At 42.1% G+C, this 23,593-nt stretch overlaps 1 protein-coding gene across 1 annotated transcript in view; it reads right to left on the reverse strand.

Annotated features, from left to right (window-relative positions):
* MMP14 (matrix metallopeptidase 14) overlaps positions 1-23,593 on the reverse strand; it is a 282,841-nt gene that overhangs the window by 191,082 nt on the left and 68,166 nt on the right. The window contains exon 3 of the mRNA XM_044057971.1: positions 4,833-4,955. Within this exon, the coding sequence (XP_043913906.1) occupies positions 4,833-4,955 (123 nt within the window). The remainder of the gene's footprint in view (positions 1-4,832; positions 4,956-23,593) is intronic.

A 23,593-nucleotide genomic window follows, 5' to 3' on the forward strand; every position in this document is an offset into this window, starting at 1 on the left:
CAGCAGATCAACTGTTTCCATTTCTTCCTGTCCTCTGCATCTTGCTCTGTCACACCAACCACCTGCATGTCCTCTCTTACCACATCCATAAACCTTATCTTAGGCCTTCCTCTTTTCCTGTTACCTGGCAGCTTCATCCTTAGCATCTTTTTCCCAATATACTCTGCATCCCTCCTCAGCACATGTCCAAACCAACGTAATCTTGCCTCTCTGGCTTTGTCTCCAAACCTTTCAACCTGGGCTGACCCTCTAATATACTTATTCCTAATCCGGTCCATCCTCGTCACACCCAGTGCAAACCTTAACATCTTCAACTCTACCACGTCAAGCTCTGACTACTGCCTTTTTGTCAGTGCCACTGTCTCCAACCCATATAACATAGCTGGTCGCACTACCCTCTTGTAGACCTTCCCTTTCACTCTTACTGGTACTCATCTTGTCACAAATCACTCCTGACACTCTTCTCCACCCACTCCATCCTGCCTGTACTCTCTTCTTCACCTCTCTTCCACACTCACCATTACTCTGAACTGCTGATCCCAAGTACTTAAACACATTCACCTTCGCCACCACTACTCCCTGCATCCTCACCATTCCTCTATCCTCCCTCTTATTCACACACATATATTCTGTCTTAATCCTGCTGACCTTCATTCCTCTTCTCTCTAGAGCATATCTCCACCTCTCCAGGGTCTCCTCCACCTGTTCCCTACTCTCACTACAGATCACAATGTCATCTGCAAACATCATAGTCCACGGGGACTCCTGTCTGATCTCGTCTGTCAACCTGTCCATCACCATTGCAAATAAGAAAGGGCTCAGAGCTGATCCTTGATGTAATCCCACCTCCACCTTACACGCATCCGTCACTCCCACCGCAGACCTCACCACTGTCACACTACCCTCGTACACATCATGTACCACTCTTACATACTTCTCTGATACTCCCGACTTCCTCATACAATACCACAACTCCTCTCTAGGCACCCTGTCATATATGCTTTCTCTAAATCCACAAAGACACAATGCAACTCCTTCTGACCTTCTCTGTACTTTTCCATCAACACTCTCAGTGCAAACATCGCATCTGTAGTGCTCTTTCCTGGCATGAAACCATACTGCTGATGACTAATCACCACCTCCCTTCTTAACCTAGCTTCCACTACTCTTTCCCATAACTTTATGCTGTGACTGATCAGTTTAATCCCTCTGTAGTTACTACAGCTCTGCACATCACCCTTATTCTTAAAAATCGGTACCAAAACACTTTTTCTCCATTCCTCAGGCATCCTCTCACTTTCCAAGATTTCATTAAACAATCTAGTTAAAAACTCCACTGCCATTTCACCTAAACACCTCCATGCTTCCACAGGTATGTCATCTGGACCAACAGCCTTTCCACTCTTCATCCTCTTCATAGCTATCCTTACTTTCTCCTTGCTAATCCATTGCACTTCATGATTTACTATCTGCCCATCATCCAACCTTCTCTCCCTCTCATTCTCTTCATTCGTCAACCCTTCAAAGTACTCTTTCCATCTGCTCAACACACACTCCTCGCTTGTGAGTACGTTTCCCTCATTATCCTTTATCACCCTTACCTGCTGCACATCTTTACTAGCTCGGTCCCTCTGCTGCACATCTTTACTAGCTCGGTCCCTCTGTCTAGCCAATCGGTACAGGTCCTTTTCTCCCTCCTTAGTGTCCAACCTTTTATACAACTCTTCATACGCCTTATCCTTAGCCTTCACCACCTCTCTCTTTGCCATGCACCTCATCTCCTTATACTCTTGTCTACTTTCTTCATCTCTTTGACAATCCCACTTCTTCTTCGCCAACCTCTTTCTCTGTATACTCTCCTATACTTCTTCATTCCACCACCAGGTCTCCTTGTCCTCCTTCCTCTTTCCAGATGTCACACCAAGCACCTTTCTAGCCATCTCTCTTACTAGCTCTACTGTAGTTACCCAGCTATTCGGTAACTCTTTACTGCCACCCAGTGCCTGTCTTAACTCTTCCCTGAACATCACCTCACAATTACCCTGTGGTATATCTAAGAATTCTTTGAGTCTCTTTTTTGACTGAGGATAGTCCTGACATTCCCATTGGAAATTCTCCCTTAAAGTATGAAGAGTTTCCCCAAATGAAAAATCCTCAGGTGGAGAGGCTGAAGGGATGGATTCCATTGCATCAGAATCCTCATAAGCAGAGAGGGGTTAAATATCTTCATATTCAGATCCATCAGAGTCATTGGACTCCTGTTCAGATAAAACTACTGGGGACAAGTCTTTTTCATTTGGACGGGGTAGCCTGGCTTCCCCTAATAAGCATAATAGGTCTTCTGCCATTTTAAGCATTTGAGACTGAGGCAAAGAAGCAGGTGCCTAAGCTTGGGTGGTCGTTTTTTGTGTGTGGTTCATACCCTGGGCCTTAGAAACTCAGTAGTTTTAGAAAGAACTTAAGACGCGAAATAAGTCGTTGATCTGTGTTGCGTATCGGTAGTGCGAAGTACTTCCTCGGAAGCCGGTGCCTGCTCAACGGCTCTGGACCCATCCAAGTTAGAGACAGCCGCAGGATCCTTAGTCGAAGAAGAGTCTCGCTGCATACTGGACTCCGACAGGGTCTCGGTAGCAGCCTGCGAATACACAGAAGCGGACATCAGGGGCTGCAAAAGCTTCTCACAGAGGACCGGAGAACTGACGACTAGCTTAACGGAAGCGTCGTCAGCAGTTTTGGACCTGTGCGGTCTGTTTCTGTCTTTATCCTTATGTTTTTTCAGAAGGTCAGTAGTCGGATGGCTTACCGAAGCCATATCCGTATACGAGGACTGAGAGTGAAAATATTTAGCTACAATAAGGGCCCGAAGACAAATAGTTGTGGTATTGAACAAAGCACAAAAACGACAGCGAGGGACTTCATGGTGTGGGCCTAAACAGGTGACGCAGTAAGAATGGAAGTCTCGGTGTGGTATTTGGTTTCCACAGGCAAGACAATTATTAACTTTTTCTGACATCGGTTAGAGCAAGAAAATAGGATCCCCAACGGGGTACTTAGCTTTAGAAGACTTCAACTTCAATTCGTAAACGAAAACTCAGGTAGCGGTTGACCGGCACTCGTGCGAACTGCTTCTGCTTCGAGCTCCTCAGCAAGAAAGATGATGTAATGGCGTCAGCTGCCTGATTTTATAACACTGACGACCTGACGTCAGTCCTGGAGCGACAGCAACCGATGCAGAAATGCTAAGCCTCTGGTATTCGGGCCGACTGTGGGCTACCCCTGGCAGGATAACCCAAGTGTGATGACTGTAGCAGTGAAACACGAAGAACAAATTATGTAAAACTGCTGTGGCATAAGCTGTACTTTAACATTAAGCTGGACAAGGAAGGGACTGGTTTAAAAAAGCTTGCCAAATCCAGAGTGAACAACCCTGACCATCCGCAAAGGCCCAAAATTTGAAAAACACACTGGGTCACCAAAAAAGCCAATTGTGGCAATACAGTATAAAAAGCAGTTTGCTGAAAGTCCAACTCAGCATCCAACACAATTTAAAGAATTCCTTGAAGCACAAAAATAAAGTCACCAATCACCAATAAATTACTCAGATGAAACTCTCAACAACCAACACAACCACTAAAGCTAGACCTTGAAATTCTGAACATTATTATGATAAAATTATAAAGAAATGGCCATAAAGTTTGTTCTGGAAAAATCTTGAGACTGTTTGGACATACTTAGGGACTCCTAATTACAATCCAAACTATGACTTGGATGCTAATGTAGCCAGTTAGAGAAGGACTGGAGTGACCAGATGGTAATAGCTTGACCATTCGGGCTGGGGTGGGGGTTGTAGGAGGTATTTGCTACTGGAAAAGGGGTATCCAATAGAAACTAGGTGATGTAGTAGCAGGGAATGTACATGGACAAATACATATGCTTATGAAGCAGGACAGCAGTTTGTATCTAGGGTCTAATGTATGCAGCAGTACAAATGCATAGAAGTGCCCCAGGAGTGTAGGCACAATTTCAGGAGAGCACCAACAGTCACTAACGGAAAGAAGGGTGGAATAAAATATCCTATTTATCCAAATAATGGTCCACCATCATCTGGCTCTCACTCCCACTACATTATGAGCAGGCAGATTACAGGAAGAAAAAAAGCCAGGCAGTCACAGAGAAAAATGATGGTAGTAGGGAAAGAACCTAAAAAAAGACAATAGAAAAAGGGTTTCCACTGTGACAAATGAATAAACAAAATGCATATATACCAACTGAAGTGTATGTATTATATGTTATCTATTTTGTGCAAAATAATGCAAACCTAAGTGAAAACAATGAAAACCCATGAGTGCTATCTTTTACTTCCGTTCTATACAGAATATTGTAGGCAGAAAAAAACACACTTGTTTTACATAACTGTGCTACATATAGTCGAAAAATAACAAAAATCAAACTTAAATTCATAAATCTAAAAAATCAAAAGTCAAAATAATGAAAACAAAGCACTTTTTCTCCAAGGGGGGCAAGCACCCCTGTATCCCCTGCAACTCATAAATACCAACTCTGAGATCGCAGCACAGCGGGGAAAGGACAAATTCCTAATCCCCACTGTACCACGACCACCCACTGAGTACTGCCGACATTCTGCGATCATATGAAGATTTGACTGCATGTGCCTGCATTACAAATGGTCAATATCCCCAATGTTCAACTAAAGAAAGGATTCTCTTAAATACATCACTCTATTCTGAGAAATGTTACATATGAATTCATTAAGCAGGACACTACAAATGGAAAAAGGAATGGACTGCTGGTTGATTTTTCAATATTCATACCAAAATGTAATATCCTGTTGATTCCATTTCAGGCCCTGGATAGCATATCGCCTTCGGCGTACATTGGCTTTGACTTCTGTTCCAAATTTGTCAGGTACTCCACAACGGGGTCGTTTCATAGCTCTGTTTTACAAAAAAGAAAAAAATATACATTACTTCTCTAAGCAATATTCCCAGAGATAATGAGTAAGCTGCCTGCTGTTTGGGGTCTCAGTATAAATGAGAGTTTACATAGTAGCACCTACATTCTGAAATGTCACTGCACAGGGTGTCAAACAGTTTTCTGAGTCAGCGACACAACAGGTAGCACATTCGCCTTTGGTTCAGAAGGCTGCGGGTTCCATTTCCATAACAGATATGTGCCATCCTTAAACCAAGGCCCAATCTGCCTGAGTTGGTTGTAGCTCAAGTGGATGTAAAAGATCCCACGGCACTCATCAAAAAGAGTAGGGAAAGTTCTATGATGCTCTAGCCAAAATTTCACCTGGTAATATAAATACTAAATCAGGTCTCCCCTGAAGACAGGCTACTAGCCTAATTGAACTAACCCAGTCAACAAAGGTTAAATAAATAAAAAACTGTGTGCCCTACAGAACAGTGTCAGCAGAGAAGGCAGGCAGCTGGCTACTCTGTCCTGTAACCCTTTTGGACAGCCCATTATACTGCTTTGTTCACTAATACTATGCAACTGTCAGACTTAATAATCATTACAAAAGAAACAGAAATCACATTACTGTCCTGTAACAAGATACAATGTATGAATACATGCTGACTTGTAATGACAACTGTCTGCACAAAGGAATGGACTTCAACTATGGAACAATTTAAGTTACGTACTCACCACAGCTATGCATCTGTGTTGCCGCTTTTCATTCTCTCAGCTGATGGGTCTCGGATCTTAGATCAGATCCAGCTCAGCCGCATTTACTAGATTTAGATCCAACTCTCGAGCTCCTCCCTTTACCCATAAAGCCACAGTCACCCTGCAATACCCCAGAACAAGTTTGCTGCCCAATAAAAGAACTAACCTCAGGCTAAGAGAAAAGGGAAGGCTAGTAGAAAGGACTGGGGCTCAAACCTGGAACAGAGGTTCCACAACAACCCTAAGGTCACTCCAGGAATTAAAGGGAAGGAGGGTGGAAAGTTGAAAAAGAATGAAAATGGACAACACAGATGCACAGTTTTATGGTGAGCACATAAGTTTAATATCTGATGTTGCCATTTTCATTCATTCCTGAACTGATGGGACAGAGTCCCTAGCTACGTGAACCTTGGGTGTTCCTCATGGAAGGATATTCCGGAGTACTGCAGAACCAAAGGCAGCCCTGCTTCTGGAAGTCAAATTCAATTTGTAATGATCAATAAATGTATGAGAATTAGACCAAGTAGCTGTGGCACAAATGTCACAGAAATAGAAGTCCTAAACCAGAAAATGGATGATGCATGGATCTGGTGGAGTGTGCTTTAGGAGGTCTTGGTAAGGACAAACTTCACTGACTGTAAACAAAAGATATGCAGTCTGTCGTTCATCTGTCTAATGTAACTTTAGAAACTGGTTTACCTAATTTGTTGGGGGAGAATGAGACAAACTATCAGTCTTTCTGAAATCTATTGTTATATGGAAATAAAAGCAGAGCTGTCTATATACATACATATATACATACAAGAGATGAAGCATTATTATCGAAGCTGGGGAAAAAAATAGGCCAGTTAATGGCTTGGCTAATATTCGGTTCCGAGGCTACTTAAGGCAAGACGGATGGATTGCTCCCATAAGGTAATTCTGCCTTCGTGGAAGATCAAATATGGGGATTTGGAAGAGAGCCTAGAGCTCGGATACTCATTTCACATATACAACAGCCACTAGAAAAGCAGTTTTCCAAGATAAAAATTTTAAGTCAGCACTACCCGATGGTTAAAAAGTCAAACCCTGCATCACAACTGTTAAATCCTAGGGTGGGGCAGGGTCCATCACTGGCAGCCTAAATAAACCACAAGGTACCTTTAAGGAAAGCCTTGCACAATTTTGATGAAGCTAATGAGGAAGTATTTTCACCTGAAAGAAAATTAGATATTGTTGCCAATTGTACTTTGATAGTACAGAAAAGTACATTTGTGTACACTTACCATAAATGTAGATGTTCGAGTGTATTCACTGTTGCAGTCCTCACATATGGGCTATCTGGCTCCCGGTAGCCCTCAGTCGGCCCGAATACCAGAGTCCTTGGTATATGACGTTGGCTGCCGTCGGTTGTAAAACTGATGTCAGAACGTCAGGTATAAAGGGTGGCAGCCGACGCCATTTCCTCAGTTTTTCTTGCCTTAACTGTCAGGAGCCCCCCAAAGAAGGCTAACCCAGGAAGGTAGCACCCTGGAAACGTCATACAAAAAATAAAAATATGTAGTCTGTGCCTTAGGAAAAAAGGGAGAATGGAGGGTGGGAAACCAGGACTGCAACAGTGAATACACTTGAACATCTACATTTATGATGAATACACAACTGTACTATGTTCTTCGTGTTTGACTGTTGCAGTCCTCACATATGGGTTGATTCCCAAAGCCCAGGAAAACGACAAAGGGGGGAGGAAGGATCACAGATTAAGGGTTGGTAAGGAGGCCCTGCAAAACTGCAGAGGCAAAACCAACCCTGGATTTAGAAAACAAAGGTAGATTGTAATGCTTTGTGAAAGTATGGACAGAAGACCAAGTAGCTTCTTCTAGAATGTCCTTAGTAAGCACACCTCTCAGAAAAGCTGCAGAGGTAGAGGCTGCTCTAGTAGAATGGGTCCTAATACCCTGAGAGGGGAAACCTTCCCATGCTGCAGGTAACAAAAGTGAATATGATGAGCAATCCATTTGGAGATGGTTTGTTTTGAAATAGCTATACCCTGAGCCCCAGGAGCAAAACTAACCACCAACTGTTCAGATTTTCGAAAGGATTTAATCCTGTCTAAGTAAAATCTCAGCTGTCTATGCACATCAAGAGAGTGCAGAATCCTTTCCCCTTTATTCGGTGGATTGTTGAAGAAAGTAGGCAGGTGAATAGACTGGTTAAGGGTTAAACTGGAAACTACCTTAGCAATGAGAGATTAGTTCTCAGAGAAACTCGATCTGAATGAAAAATAATGAAAGGTTCCACTGCCATTAAGGCTTGCAGCTCCGATACCCTCCTGGCTGAAGTAATAGCCAAAAGAAAAGTAGTCTTCCAGGATAAAAGCTTCAAATCTGCAGAGGCAGCTGGTTCAAAGGGAGGCAAAGGAAGTTTTTCCAGGACAAAATTATGATCCCAAGCAGGAGTAGGAAGTCTAAGATTGCTAGCTCCCCTCAGGAACTGCTTCATCAAGGGGCGAGAAAAAATGGGTTGCTCAAAAGAACAATGAGCCGAAATTGCTGAAACATGAATTTTGATTGAAGAAAAAGGAAAGTCCACCATTAAACAATCCTGCTAGGTAATCAAGAATGAGGGAAAGAGAAGGATGAGAAGAGTCTTCTCCTTTAGCCAGCATCCAAGAGCAAAATCTCTTCCATTTATCTGCATAGGATTTTCTGGTGCTAGGCCTCCTGGCCTCATGAAGAACTTCAACCACCTGTTGGGAAAGATTTAAAGTATTAGCCAGGCAGTTAAATGCAGAGTTTGAAGATGAGGATGAAGGAACTTTTCCCCTTCCTGAACCAACAGATCTGGTACCAAGATGCCAAGGCTGAGCCTGGGAAAGGCTGCGAAGGGGATACCAATGCTGCCTGGCCCAATCTGGAGCTATCAGAATAGCCTTTGGTTTTTCGTCCCTTATCTTTAGCAGCACTCTGGGAAGAAGAGGCAGAGGAGGGAATGCATAGACTGAGAGATGTGTCCATGGGAAGGACAACGCATCCACCCTCCAAGCTTTGTTGTGAAACTCCCTGGTGCAGAAGGTTGGAAGGAGATGATTGGTTTGAGAGGAGAAAAGAATCACTTGTGGGGTGCCCCAATGCTGAGTTATGCGACTGAAAATGACCTTGTTCAGTTGCCACTCGTGAGGATCCAGAACATGTCTGCTCAAATGGTCAGCGAAGGAGTTTAGCCTCCCTGGAAGATACTGGGCTATTAGATGTAAGCCCATGGATGCTGCTATGGACCACAGTCTCATGCTTTGTCTGCACAAAGGGTAAGAGTGAGTCCCCCCTGCTTGCTGATGTACCACATGCCTGTGATATTGTCTGTCCTGATCAGGAGAGTTCCAGGGCAGAGTAGGTCCTTGAAAGCCAGCAAGGCCTGCTGCATTGCCATCAATTCTTTTAAGTTTATGTGCAGATTAATCTGCTGGGAGCTCCAAGTCCCCTGTATGCCCCTGCCTTCCAGATGATCCCCCCATGCAACATCTGAGGTGTCTGTGGTGAGAGTCGGGCTGGCAGATGGTTGGTGGAAAGACAGACCCTTCTTCTGAGAACAAGTTTTTGCCCACCAGAGGAACTCCATTTGTAGACAGGGAATTAGGGGAAGAATCAAGTCCAAGTCCTGTGTGTGTTGACACCAAAGATTGAGGTACGACTGAAGTTCTCTCATATGCAGCCTTGCATATGGGATCATCAAAATACATGAAGCCATGAACCCCAGTGCTTGCAGGAATTGCCTTGCAAAGAACTGGGTCATGTTTGCCAAGTTCAAGTAATCCAAATGATCTTCTTGCTTCTGTTGAGGGAGGAATACCATCTAGGTGGCTGTATTCAGACTCGCTCCCAGGAAAACAATCTCCCTTGTAGGAACCAATTTTGACTTCTTTTGGTTGAGAGTGTAACCAAAGAGGTGAGAATGTTCTTCACGAAATTCAAATCCTTTTCTAGTTGTTCTGGGGAGTTTGCTTAAATGAGACAGTCGTCCAGGTAAGGATAAATCTGAATGTTTCTCTGCCTACAAACAGCAATGGATGGAGACAGGCATTTCGTAAAAACTCTGGGAGCAGTAGATAGGCCAAAGGGCAGTGCAGAGAATTGAAAGTGTTGCTCCCCAGCCCTGAAGCGAAGGAACTGTCTGCAACCTTCCCTTATTGGGATGTGCAGATAAGCCTCCTTGAGATCCAAAGTTACCAGCCATGAATCCTTGCCCAGCATTGGTAGTAACTGTTGAAGGGTGAGCATCTTAAATTTGGGAATCACCAGAAAAGTGTTTAGAATAGACAGATCCAGAATAGGGCGCCAGGTGCCCCCTTTCTTGACTACCAGAAAAAGTCTTGAATAAAAACCTACGCCTGCCTGATTTGCAGGAACTGGCTCTATAGCCCCCATGGCCAGTAGAGAAGAAATTTGAATTTCTACCTCTGCCCTGAGAGTTCTGGGTATGTCTGGGTACCCTTGCAGAACAGGGAAGGTGTGAAAATAAAACTTGTAACCTTGGTTTATTTATCGTCTGTGATGGTAGACCATACCTCTGCAAACCTGGCTAACCTTCCCCCCAAAGGAAACCAGGGCCCGCAGAGGTAGGCACAAGAAGGCCGGAGTCATTGAGAATGTTTGCTTTGGGAAACTGGCTTAGAACTCCCCGATTTAGCAGAAGACGAATGCCATTGTTTAGCCCTTTGAGGGGCAGAAGCCTGCCCTCTGGAAGATCTGAAATCCCTAGGCCTAGAGCGACCCTGCTTGCCAGGATCAGGGAAAGACCAATTTTTGGAAGGATAATGCCTACTAAACAGAGGAGATTGAACCTGAAGGAAATCTTTTACAGCTTGCATAGATTTCGCCTTATCCTCCAACTTCTTCAGTACCTCCTCAGCCTTATTACCAAAAAGATTGTCTTTGTGCAAATGAACATCCAGCAATTTAGATTTAACAGGTTCAGAAAGAGGCTTCTCCCTGAGCCAAGCATGCCTTCTATTAACGGAACCAGTGGCTGCTGCTCTGCAGGAAGCCTCCAAAGTGTCAAAACCACAATGAAGTGAATGCTTATTAACTAAAGTGGCAGAATTCAGTAAGTCTTGTAAATCTTTGTTCTCCGACATGGAAGGAATATCCCCAAGTTTAGCCTTAATAGCCTCCAAAGTATGCTGCTGACACTTAATCATGTGAAAAAGACAATTCACGGATCCAATGGCAAGAGTTGCAGAGGTATAGACTTTTTTACCCCACCTGTCCAAGGCCCTAGACTCCTTATCATAAGGCACAGGGTTTTTAGCAATAGTAGCCTTAACACCCTTGGGGCCTTGAAAATAATCTCAGGATCAGCAGTAGGGTTTTTAAAAAGGAATTTATGAGAATCAGGAACCCTGTAATACCTATCAGGTTTTCTGGGGGCAGGAGGAACAGAATTAGGAGTTAAAGAATTTTCCATGAAAACATCATCCACCACTTCCAAAACAGGAGGTATAACCAGAGGCTTATGCTGTGGTAAATCCAAAAATTCCCTGATTGAGGAAAATCCTGACATTCTCATTTAAAGTGCTCTCTAAGAGTATTCAAAGTATCCCCAAAGGAAAAATCTTCTGGAGGGGAGGCAGAAGGGATAGAGTCCTCAGCATCAGAATCCTCAAAGCCAGAAAAAAGTTGAGAATTTCCTTCTTCACCAGCAGAAATACTGGAAATCTCAGAATCTGAGACAGACAAAACATCAGGAGATAATTCCCTAGCCCTCTTGGAAGGGGGGGATGAGAGCCCCTAATCAGGGAAAGATCAACACCAGCCATCTTTACCAACTGGGACTGAGGCACAGGAGGGGAGGCCAATGCCTGCTTGTGAGAAGGTTTGTGGCTGGAAGGTTTACTAGCAATCCAGAGGGACTCGGGAGACCTAGCAACTGCAGACGTCTGAATTAAGGTAGTCAGTCTGGTTCTGTTCTCATGTCGAAAAGAGGAGGCGTCAGAAGCCGGTGCCTGGAAAGTGGCTCCAGACCCATCTGAGGCGGCGACAGAGGAGGGTCTTAAGATGAAATAGCAGCCTGTGGCATGGCGGACTCTGTAAAGGTCTCAGCAGAGGCCTGCGGCTGAAAATCTGCAGACTGCAGGGGCTGCGAAAGCGCCTCACTGACTACCGCTGTGCTGACTACCAATTTCATCGGTGCGTCGTCAGCAGATTTAACCCTAGGCCTGTCACGGTCCTTGTCTTTGCGTTTCCTAGATATATCCGAAGTCAGGAGACCAGAAGACACCATACCGACGAACTTAGGCCAGACTCCAAAATGCTTATACAAAATTGTAGCTCTACGGCGTATGGTATGCGGGTTAAAGGAAGCACAGAGATCGCAGTTAGGGACGTCGTGCTCAAGGCCCAAACAAGTTTTACAATAGGAATGTAAATCACGGTGCGGAATCTGTTTTCCTCAGGCAAGACAGTTATTAACTTTATCTGACATTCGTTAAAGCAAGAAAAGAGGATCCCCAACGGGGTACTTATCTGAAGGCATCTTCAACTCGGTAGTCAGAAAGCAAAAAGAAGGTAAACGGCTGACCAGCACTAGTGTGAATTGCATTGCTTCGGGCTCCGCGGCAAGAAAGACTGAGGAAATGGCATTGGCTGCCTCCCTTTATACCTGATGTTCTGACATCAGTTTTACAACCGACGGCAGCCGATGTCATATACCAAGGACTCTGGTATTCAGGCTGACTGAGGGCTACCTGGAGCCAGATAACCCATATGTGAGGACTGTAACAGTGAAACACGAAGACCATCTAGCCATTTCTTGAAAAACAGATGCTAAAAACTTCAGGACAGCCAAAATATGGGAGTGAAGGGGTCTAATTCCCTTTGCAGAGCCCAAAAAGAGAATCCTTTCTATTTACTCTAGTAGATTTTCCTAACAGAGGCCTTCTGGGATGACAGCAGTATCTGTCAGACTGGGGAGGAAATCATGGGTTGACTAACCATCACTGGAACTGGAGAAACCATGTGGTCAACTTGAGGCCTGTAATGGCTGGGCAATCCATCCCTGTGGGATGAGAAAGAAGGTTTGGACTGAGTTCCAGTATCCTTGGTGGATATAGAAGGTGAGCCCAAAGGAAAGGGAGCCAAACTTGATGAGGCCAAAAAGGGACATGGAGGATAACCGTGCACTTCAACAGAAGTGTCTTCTGGAAGAATTTGGGAATCAGAGGTATCAGGGGAGCGTAAAGGAGATTGAAGGGCCAAAGTGGACAACAGCATCTCTCAGTGACTTCCCCAACGGGGAGATCAGGGCAAAGAACCTGCTGTACTTGTGGGAAGATGCAAACAGATTGCAACAAGGCTGAACTCACTGATTTTTACTCCTGAGGCAACAGAATGGATCTGCTGAGTTTGTCCGCTAGCACGCTGGACTCTCCCAAGATGTGTTTTACCATAAGAAAGCAGTTGGAGGAACTTGCCCACTACCACACTCTCAATGCCTCTCAACAAAGGGGATAAGATCGCCCCCTGCCATCTGCTGATGTACCAAACCACAGACATGTTGTTGGCTTGAATTACAATCGTCCCAACAGGAAGGGAGTCCTGGAAGGCCTGCAACTCTAGAAGGACCGCTCTCATCTTTAGAACACTGATGTGCAAATTGATCTCGTCTGGGGACCATGTGTCTTGGATCATCCTTCCCAAAAAATGTCCCCCCCAGCGCCACCCAATTGGGAGGCATCCATGGTTACAGTGGCTACTGGGGGTGGAAAGACAAGAGGGCGGCCTTCAGAAACTTTGTCCGACTGAATCCACCAAAGCAGGTGGTCTTTGCATACTTGTGTGAGTTTTTTTTTTTTTAACACCTTTATTGAATCACTTGTGACAAAGCAAACTTATATTTATATAAATAAGCAATCAAATCATATTAACACGTTTAGATTTACAAGCATTATACATCACATATATTGTCAAATATCAGATAATCTAAACAACATTATATAAGTTATTCAGTGTAACTGCCTTCTCTTAAATCTCATTCCTCCTCCAAACTGCATACTTGTGTGAGTTTGACTGGTGAAGACAAGGGATGGTGAAGAATTGACCACTGAACAGCAAGAGTCCACTGAAGACTGCCCATATAAAAGCGGGGCATAGGAACCAAGGTTATGGCTGATGCCATCAACCCAAAAGTCTGAAGAATCAGTCTGACTCGAGGGGAAGGGTGTGAGACAACTTGTTCCCCTCGACATCTGATGGTCCATACTCTGTCCGGTGGAAGGGAGGCTATCTGACCAAATGTGTCCAAATGAGCACCTGTGAACTCCACTCTCTGAATGGGTTAAAGATGTGACTTCCAAAGGTTGACTGAGAAGACTGGGGATTGACATAACTGGACCAAGTTGTCCCTGAATCTCTCAAGGAGATGCCTGATTGGGGCAGTGAGGAGCTAATCTCCTAGGTATAAAAAAACCCTGAATCTTAGCCGTCTGAAGTGAGCTGCTACCACTGCCATACATTTGGTGAACACCCTGGGACCTGTGGTGAGACCAAAGGGCAGGGCTCTGAACTGATAGTGGCTGGTCCCCAACTGAAAGTGCAGATATCTTTGAGAGCATCTGATCACACTGACATGACAGTATACATCCTGAAGACTGATGGAGCACATCCAATTGTCTTTCCACAGAAATTCCAGAATGGACTAAAACCATAACCATTCAGAACTTTGAGTTCTTTTACACACTAATTCAGTTTGTTGAGGTCCACAATTGGTCTCAGGTCCCCTGTTTTTTGTGTTACTAAAAAGAATTGAGTAGGTTCCGAATCCTTTCTGGTCTGGTGGGACCTCCTGGATGACTCTTGTCTAGCAGTTTTTAAATTGCTACAGCTGCCCCCTCTGACTGGGTGGAACTTCAGACAGATTTTTCCTTTTGCTTGGGGGAAATTGTGAAAATGGTATGAAAAAACCTTTGGACATAATTTTCTGTACCCAAGTATCTTCTGTGTGAGTGATACCTAGGCGTCTGGGAGCAGAGACAAGCGCCCCTGGATGGCTCTAGAGATGAGCAGTTGGGCAACCTTTCAGGAGCACTGAAAAGGGTTTATCTGAAACCCTGACTTTGCGGGCCTCTACTGCTGCAAGGACGGTGTCTTTCATTTGAACCCCCCCCCGTGCCTCTGAGGGAGTTATCCCCTTGTGAGTTTTGGAAAGGACCCCGGGACTTACAGAACTGTATTTTTCTTCCTCCTCGCTGATTCCTGGAGAAGGATCTCTGAGGAGTAGAAAAATGGGTCCCCAAGGCAGACAAGGTCTTTTCATTCTGCTCACTCAGAGAAAGTGTTTCCTTAACAGTGGGGCCAAACAAGGATAATCCATCAAAAAGAACATTGATGAAGACGTGAAGGGCTCTGCTAAGTCACACAAAAACATCCAGGCATGTCTCCTTATGGCTATGGTCATGAGGTACCCTCAGCAGTATGGGAAATTAACCTCATGGAAGCATTAAAGATTGATAGAAGAGTGGCCAGCCATGAAATAAGATTTTTGTGGTCCTCCACAGACATGGACTCAGAAAAAGATTTGGAAAGCACTTTAGTCAAATCCCTTTTCAGTCTGGTGAAATGTGCCAAACAGTTCAGTGACCGTAAGGCGAAGGTCGCTAAGGCATAAATGCACTTCCCAAATCTGTCCAATGCCCTGGACTCTCTATTAAGTGGATGGACAGACGATCTCTGCTCTGCCAGTTCCTTCTTAGTGTCTGCTGGCACAGCCATGGCATCAACAGGAACTCCCTTTCTCCAAGTATGGCCTGTCCTTAGGAGGGACAAGGAACTTAACAGAATGGCAGAGGATGGGTTCTACAGTATCCTGCTCCTTCCATGCCCAGCAAGAAACTAGATCTATAAGCTCATCAGTCGGGGGAGTCACCCAAGATGAAAACAGGCCAGATCCAAACCCAAAATCTTCAAGGAACACTGATTCCTCCTGGGAAGTGGAATCAGAGGACCATCCACCTTTCTGCCCAAGTATTTCTAAGATGTTTCCGAAGGAGACATCATCTGGTGGAGACCTTGTGGGTCCCTCCCTTTCACTGAAGTCAGCATCTTCTGTGAGCAACTCCTGAGGGGAGTCTATGTGCCTCCTCTTGCATATTGTCTTGTGGGGAATCTCCTCATTGGGATGGTCTGAACAGGTGCCCAAAGACAGGGGAAAGTCTTTGAGAGGGAATGTCTGGATGCTTGATAGGTCTGTGAGGATCAGACCTCGGACCTGATGGTGGCAGGGCTGTAGGACCCAAAGAAGAAACAGTAGTCCTGTCTTTCAGATTAGAGAAGACCCTCTCCACCACTTCAAAAGCAGAAGGACCATGAGAAGTTGTAGCTCGTAGCACCGGCAACAAAACCCCAGATGCCACCATGCCTCAGTCCTACCTGGATCCCTGCCTCGAAGGGGAACTGGACCCGAGCTGTCCAAAATCAAAGCTCCAAGGGGCAGAGGCAGCTCTGACAACTGTGGAGTCAAACCAAGCCCCCCCATCCCGTGCCGGCACCGAAGCTTCGGCTCCGAGACTCATCCTATTCCAAGGGGTTCAGTGCCGGACAAGTCACGGACGCAGCTGGAGTCAAAGACCCAGCCATCTCTGGATCAGACACAGATACTCTCAGGTCAGATACGAGGGCTCTGAAATTGCCAGTCAGATCAGAGAAGGATCAGTTACAGTGTAGGAAACAGAAGGGAGGCTCATGGATCAAATGGGAGATGAAGCTGGGAAAACCCCTATCTGAATCTGAGCTCTGAGGAACTTCCTAATTTTCCTATCAACTTCGGCTTCAGAAAGGTTCCTGGACAATCTGATAGAGGAAGTAGTACACTGGGGCCATGGCTCTCTCCTTGGGGTTTCTTGTAGTAAGGGAGAATGGAGTTCAGGAGAGACAGGGTCCAGACAGAACCTGGGGGACCAAATCCTCTGAGACTTGGACTTGCTAAGGGTTGGATTCGAGGGTGTCAGATCTGACTGTTTAAGTTTCGGATCCAATGGTGCCAGATCTGACTTTTTCTGTGCTTTGACAGAAGGCTTCAAAGTTGAAGCTGACTCTGGAGAGCGAGTGGGAGACCGCTTCCTGGATTCCTTTGCCTTCAGAAAAGGCCTTAAGTGTTTCTGCAGGGATCTGAGCCCCTGAAAGAGAAGAAGAAAGGCAACAGACCCTTTAGGACCAGTTTGTTATGCTGGTCGCTAAGGGCCCTAGAGTTAAAACCAGCACAAATCATACATTCAGTGTTTAAATGGGTAGCACCCAGACAACACCTGTGGACATCAGAATTAGGGGTCTTGTGCCCACAGGAAGTGCAGTTCTTAAACCCAGTAGGTTTCTCAGCCAAAGTAGCAAAAAGGAAAGGGAAACTGGCTGACAGAGCTAGAAAAAAATTTAAGCTAGTCTTTTTTTTTTTTTTTTTGATAGAAAACTACCAAGAATGGTAGAAAAAAGGATTACCCAATAAAGGGTTGGAAGAAACAAAGTAATTAGGAAGAAAGTGCCAGCAATGTTACAGAGAACTACCAAAGTTAGAAACAGAAGAGAAAAATAAAAGTAATCCTAATACAATAGAAACCGAAAAACTACAGTAAGGGAGGAAGAGGCAATTAGGAAAGGTGATAAAAGAAATTACATTCACTACAAAAAAATCTACATCCCAAAACTCTACAAGAAGGATCTGGGTCTGTAGCGATAAGGCGGCAAATGAGATCTGAGGTACTGCAGAATGACTATGGTATTATGAGTAAAGGGAGGAGCTCAAGAGTCGGATCCAAGTAAATGCGGCTAAGCCAAATCTGAAACCCATCAGTTGAAGAAAAATTAAAATGACAACATCAGATTAAAAAGACTGATTACAAAACAAACAAAAAAAAGCTGCATGTGGTTATTTTGAAATTTTGTTAGTCAAATGAAAATACAACTTATCTGAAGATGAAACAACATGGAAGTTTAAGTACCTGATATAAGGGATAAATCAATGCAGAACACAGAAAACACACACACACACACACACACACACACACACACATATATATACTCTTCCAACAGCAGATCTCTTCAAATGCCATCTTCTCTTGTTATACGACTTTTGTTATTTATGAAGCAGGAAAATTCCAAAAGCAAGTCTCTTGCCTCCCCATACATATTCTGCATCCAGTATTCTTCCCTCCCCCCTGGCACCCACAGCTCTTTGAATTCATATTGGTTGGTGCCTCAGATGTTAAAATAGATGGAGACCCAAGCACTAAACCCTTCCATTAGGCTTAAAACCAGTGTGATTTAAGTGAGGATGACAAGCAGTAGTCCAACTAAAATGAAAGTGAACAAATATGCAGCCTTTTTATTTACAAAAAAAAAACACAGATGGGAAAAATTAAAATGGTACAGCTTTTGGACCCACTTTCAGCATTAGAATCTCCCAAGCTAAAACAGATCCTGTATACCTTTACAAAAAGTCAACTTGCTACTCTTGCCCTTGGTGTATCAAATTATTATGATACAGTCAGGACAACCTTTCTTCATCTTGCATTTTGGTTCCTTTTGTGATCCCCCGAATTACAGAAAAAAGTGACACTAAAGGAAAACAGCAAATGTCAACAATTTCTGTTCAGCTTTACAGTTATTACTATTAATTCTTTTTACAGGGGAGAACCCTCTAAAACAAATAACTCTGAAATAACCATATCTAACAATAAAGGGAATATGCAAGGCCCATTTTCACACAGTCTTGACTGTTCTGGGACTTGCACTTGAGAGTTGCAGAATACTTGTGATATGCCATGTTTCATGACCACACTACATTGTACATTAAGCCTGTCCTATTTATCGCACATGTAATATCAAAATATAACAAAGAACAGTGAACAATTTATGCCCACACTACATTGTACATTAAGCCTGTCCTATTTATCGCACATGTAATATCAAAATATAACAAAGAACAGTGAACAATTTATGCCCGTTTTGAACCTGATTTTCTCTCTGTTCTGTCACATATCAATCACACTGCCATTTACTGGAGTTCATGTTTCTGGCTGCTGATGGTTTGTAGTTCTAATAGGCTTGAGGCTACACTAGCAAGCTTCACAGCTCTGTCACTACACCAACCACCTGGCTCGCCCAACCTCTCAAATAGTCTACTCTACCCACCTATGACTTCCTTACTACTCTTTGTAGTCTGTAATTTCATAGAATCAGGCAAAGTATCACCTTCTTTTGTTATTTTAGTTTACACATTAGCGAACCAGGTAAGCCCAATGTACAAAAGTGTGCCTTTACAGGGGTGTCCCAGGAGTTCTGGTTGATAAAGCGACTTGCTCAGAGGCACACAGTAGGCAAATGGAGGTAAAAGTAATCAAAGCCAGCAACCTTGACTACAGAAAGCAGCTTGTTAAAAGCTCAGATCCTTGATCATCTATGCTAACTCACAGAAAAATATACTTTAATAAAATGTTGGTCTTGTAAATACCACAACCATGAAAACTGACTATACTGGGTTTTCTACTTGTTTTGCGCATTCCTCTTGACACTCTTATTGCTATCTACGGCATGATGTTATCATAACGTTTGCACACCTGTAAATTGCAAAATTATACATAAAATGTTTTACATCTGTGGAGCTTTTCTCTCCCAGCCTCCAACTGGAAAGGGATTATTTTTATACCCAAATGGACTTTTTCTGGTAAACAAATGTCAAAAAAAGTACTTTGACAAAAATATAATTTAGCTAGTTTATTTTGTAAAGGCTTTAACATGAGCTTCGTAAGGGTTAGCAAAGGCTTTCTTAACATAAGTTATGTTAACTCAGTGATAACACACTAAAATGAAAAGAACAACAACGGACTGGATATCACCAAACACGATTTAATGAAAATGTAGGTCTCTGACGTCTCGGCCTTCGCCTTCAAGGAGTACAGAATACACATGAACCATTTCTTTATATACACATCAAGTACATCAATTAAAAACAATTAAACAATCAATTAATTAATTAAGAATTCAATTAAACTGACAGCATTCTCCAATTAAAATCCTCGTTTAAACCTTTAGGACATAAAGTTTTAAATTTTAATATATAAATAGTTTCTTTATATAATAACATTTGTTTAATTTTAAACTGGTCATCTCCACAATCACGTAATTGCTCTAAAATAGTAGCTTGTAACAATTTATCATCATTATGATGCTTTTCAGAAAAATGTCTTGCAACAGGACTTTCAATTTTATTATTAATGATATCCCTAACATGTTCTAACAAACGAACCTTGAAAGGTCTTTTAGTCTCCCCTATATACACTTTGTTACAAGGACATCTTAATGCATAAATGACCCTCTCAGTGTGACAACAAAAGTAGTTATTAGAGTTAAAAGAAATATTATTAATGTAATTAAAACTAAGTGTAATATACCTGCATGCCTTACATTTGCCACATTGGTAGGTCCCTTTATGTCTGATGTTACTATCAATGGTTACTACTGGATAATTAAACCTACTTTTAACAAGAAAATCTTTAATATTTCGTCCCCTATGTATTGGATATCGGTGGATGTTAAAAGTTTGTACACGAATATTAATCATGACTTTGGTATGGAAGCCTTAAGGAGATTTCTAGGTATTTCCCCTGTTTCTGAATTTATTATTGAATTATTATTTTTCTCATTAACTAATAATTATTTTGAATTTAATCAAACTTTATACCATCAAAAACAAGGAACAGCCATGGGGGCTTCTTTTGCCCCCATGTATGCTAATCTGGCGATGGGTCTTTTTGAGTTTGAATACATTTATAAACATAAGTTTTTTCATAACAATGTTGTGAGGTATTATAGATATGTTGATGATTTAATTTTTTTAGTTGAAGGGGAAAAGGCCATGGCTTCACAATTTATATCAGACCTGAAATCAAACAGATTTGGTTTGGATTTTGACGGCCTTACTATAGATACCAGAATGCCGTTTCTGGATGTGGTTTTAGATATTTCAAGTGGTTATAGATTAACCACTTCAATAAACAGGAAATTTGGTGGCTTAACACAATATGTCCACGGTTCTAGTGGACATGTGCCTCATACGTTACATTCATTACCTTACGGGGAAATGTTACGCATATCCCGTTTATGTAATGAAACTATGGAATTTAATAATGAAATGAAGTTGCTATATGATTCTTTTTTATCAAGGGGGTATGATATAACTATCTTGGATGATAGCTATAATAAACTATATACATGCAAGCAGAATTTTCAGAAACACAATACGGTACAGGATAGAAAGTTGGTTTCCTTACAAATCAATCTTTACTGAAATCACAAGAAGTTATATATTTTGTTACTACATACGGATGCTACACATTTAAGTTCATTAATATGGTTTCTATGTTCTGGAAATTGTTCAGTACACTGGAGAATGTCAAGTCTTGGTTGGATGTTAATCTTAGATTTTCATTTAAAAGGGGACGAAATATTAAAGATTTTCTTGTTAAAAGTAGGTTTAATTATCCAGTAGTAACCATTGATAGTAACATCAGACATAAAGGGACCTACCAATGTGGCAAATGTAAGGCATGCAGGTATATTAAACTTAGTTTTAATTACATTAATAATATTTCTTTTAACTCTAATAACTACTTTTGTTGTCACACTGAGAGGGTCATTTATGCATTAAGATGTCCTTGTAACAAAGTGTATATAGGGAGACTAACAGACCTTTCAAGGTTCGTTTGTTAGAACATGTTAGGGATATCATTAATAATAAAATTGAAAGTCCTGTTGCAAGACATTTTTCTGAAAAGCATCATAATGATGATAAATTGTTACAAGCTACTATTTTAGAGCAATTACGTGATTGTGGAGATGACCAGTTTAAAATTAAACAAATGTTATTATATAAAGAAACTATTTATATATTAAAATTTAAAACTTTATGTCCTAAAGGTTTAAACGAGGATTTTAATTGGAGAATGCTGTCAGTTTAATTGAATTCTTAATTAATTGATTGTTTAATTGTTTTTAATTGATGTACTTGATGTGTATATAAAGAAATGGTTCATGTGTATTCTGTACTCCTTGAAGGCGAAGGCCGAGACGTCAGAGACCTACATTTTCATTAAATCGTGTTTGGTGATATCCAGTCCGTTGTTGTTCTTTTCAGTGGAGTTTGTGATTTGGTGCTTTGGTTGCTGCTATTTATTTTGATGGATTCACTTGCACAATTTCCCCGAGTGCTACGGGATACCATGGACGGTAGCCAGTTATCGTTGGATAACTTTGTCAGCAATGGGACTGATAGAGGTGAACGTCAGCTTGGTAATAGAACTGGCTCTGATAAGAGCAATACACTGTGGGACAAGTGGGAAGACGAACGGCGCAAACGCTTCCCTAATCCCTTTTGCAGTGTGGGTAGAAAAACCTGTGTACCAGATAATGCAGAACATAAATCGCTATTAGAAAACCTGGAGAAAAAAATGGTAAAAGAAACAGCAACTTTTTTTAATATTTGCGGACTACAGAGATATATTGAGACTGAGACAACTCCTAGGGGATTAAGGGTGTTTAAAGATCCTACAACACCTTTTGATCTCACTAAAGATACTGACATTATGTTCCATAAAAGATGGGTATCTGCAGCCCATAATTGTGTGACAGAGTGGCTGCATATACTGATTGAACGTGACCGACTAAAACAGAAAGAACTGTGTATGGACATTAAAAAAATGTGTAGCGACATATCGAAAAGTGTCTCTACATCTTTTTTAGATGAATTTCTCATACAGGTCAATGAGAAATTAAAAGACTATGAATTGACACTTATCGAAAGAAAGAAAGGGAAACTAATTAGAGATTTACGTGACTATGAACTCAATAAAGCTTTTTTGTCAAGAACCAATCGAGGGAGAGGACGTAAGCACGTGAGGTTCCAACAGAACGCGGGTAATACACGTCCGTTAAACTCTTCGGCGTCTGCATCAGAGAATGGCTATACTTCGTGGGAAGACGAAGAGATAGACACGGATTTTCCTCATTTACCAGCAGCAGAAAATCCGGAACATATGAAACAGAATTTTCGTCCTGATCAACCATCAATCCAGAGGGACACATCAAGACCAAAACGACAAAGGGACTATGCAGACAACTTCTCTTCAGAGCAGCCCAGACGGGGCGGCTATAAAAGAGGTAGATGGTAATTTTACCTCTAATAATAAGGACGATTATGTTGTTAATTTGTCTAATTATGTGTTTAATGACAACGAACTTACAGTTCTAAAATTGGGGCTAAAGTTTATTCCAACAGTTGTCTCTAGATTGTATGATATGCAGATGGACGTATTTAGATTTAGCAGGAAATTATTTCTGAAATACTTTTTTAGTTTAAATGCGGATAGCGAACAAAACATATTGGACTCTAGTGTCTCTAGTATGGATGATAGCTTTTATTCTTGTGTGTCGGATGAACCATGCAATGCATATATTAAGCTTGATACTAACAATGTTCCATCCAACAGTAATTTTATACCTAAAATTATTAATCATGATATTTCTAATTTTGTTAAAATGTTAAATCATTCTGTGGAAATAAGCCATGAAGAATTCATGAAGAATAGGGACAACATTGAATACAATATGTCTCATCGGGAATGGAATATTTTAAAAGAACTAAGTAAAAATAATAATATCGTATTTAAACCTGCCGATAAGGGGAATAAACTTGTGGTATTGAATGTACATGATTATTTTGAGATGTGCATGTTGCATTTAAATGATAATACTACATATGAGATCAGTAACCTTGACAGTTATAACTTGGCAATTTCTGAATATAATGATCTTATACAGAAAGGTTTTAGATTAGGATATTTTGATAAGAAAGACGTCAAGAATAAATTTCAGACTGAGGGACA

Source organism: Protopterus annectens, chromosome 16.part0 (assembly GCF_019279795.1).
Source record: "Protopterus annectens isolate FY-2018-M chromosome 16.part0, PAN1.0, whole genome shotgun sequence".
Lineage (NCBI taxonomy): Eukaryota > Metazoa > Chordata > Ceratodontiformes > Protopteridae > Protopterus > Protopterus annectens.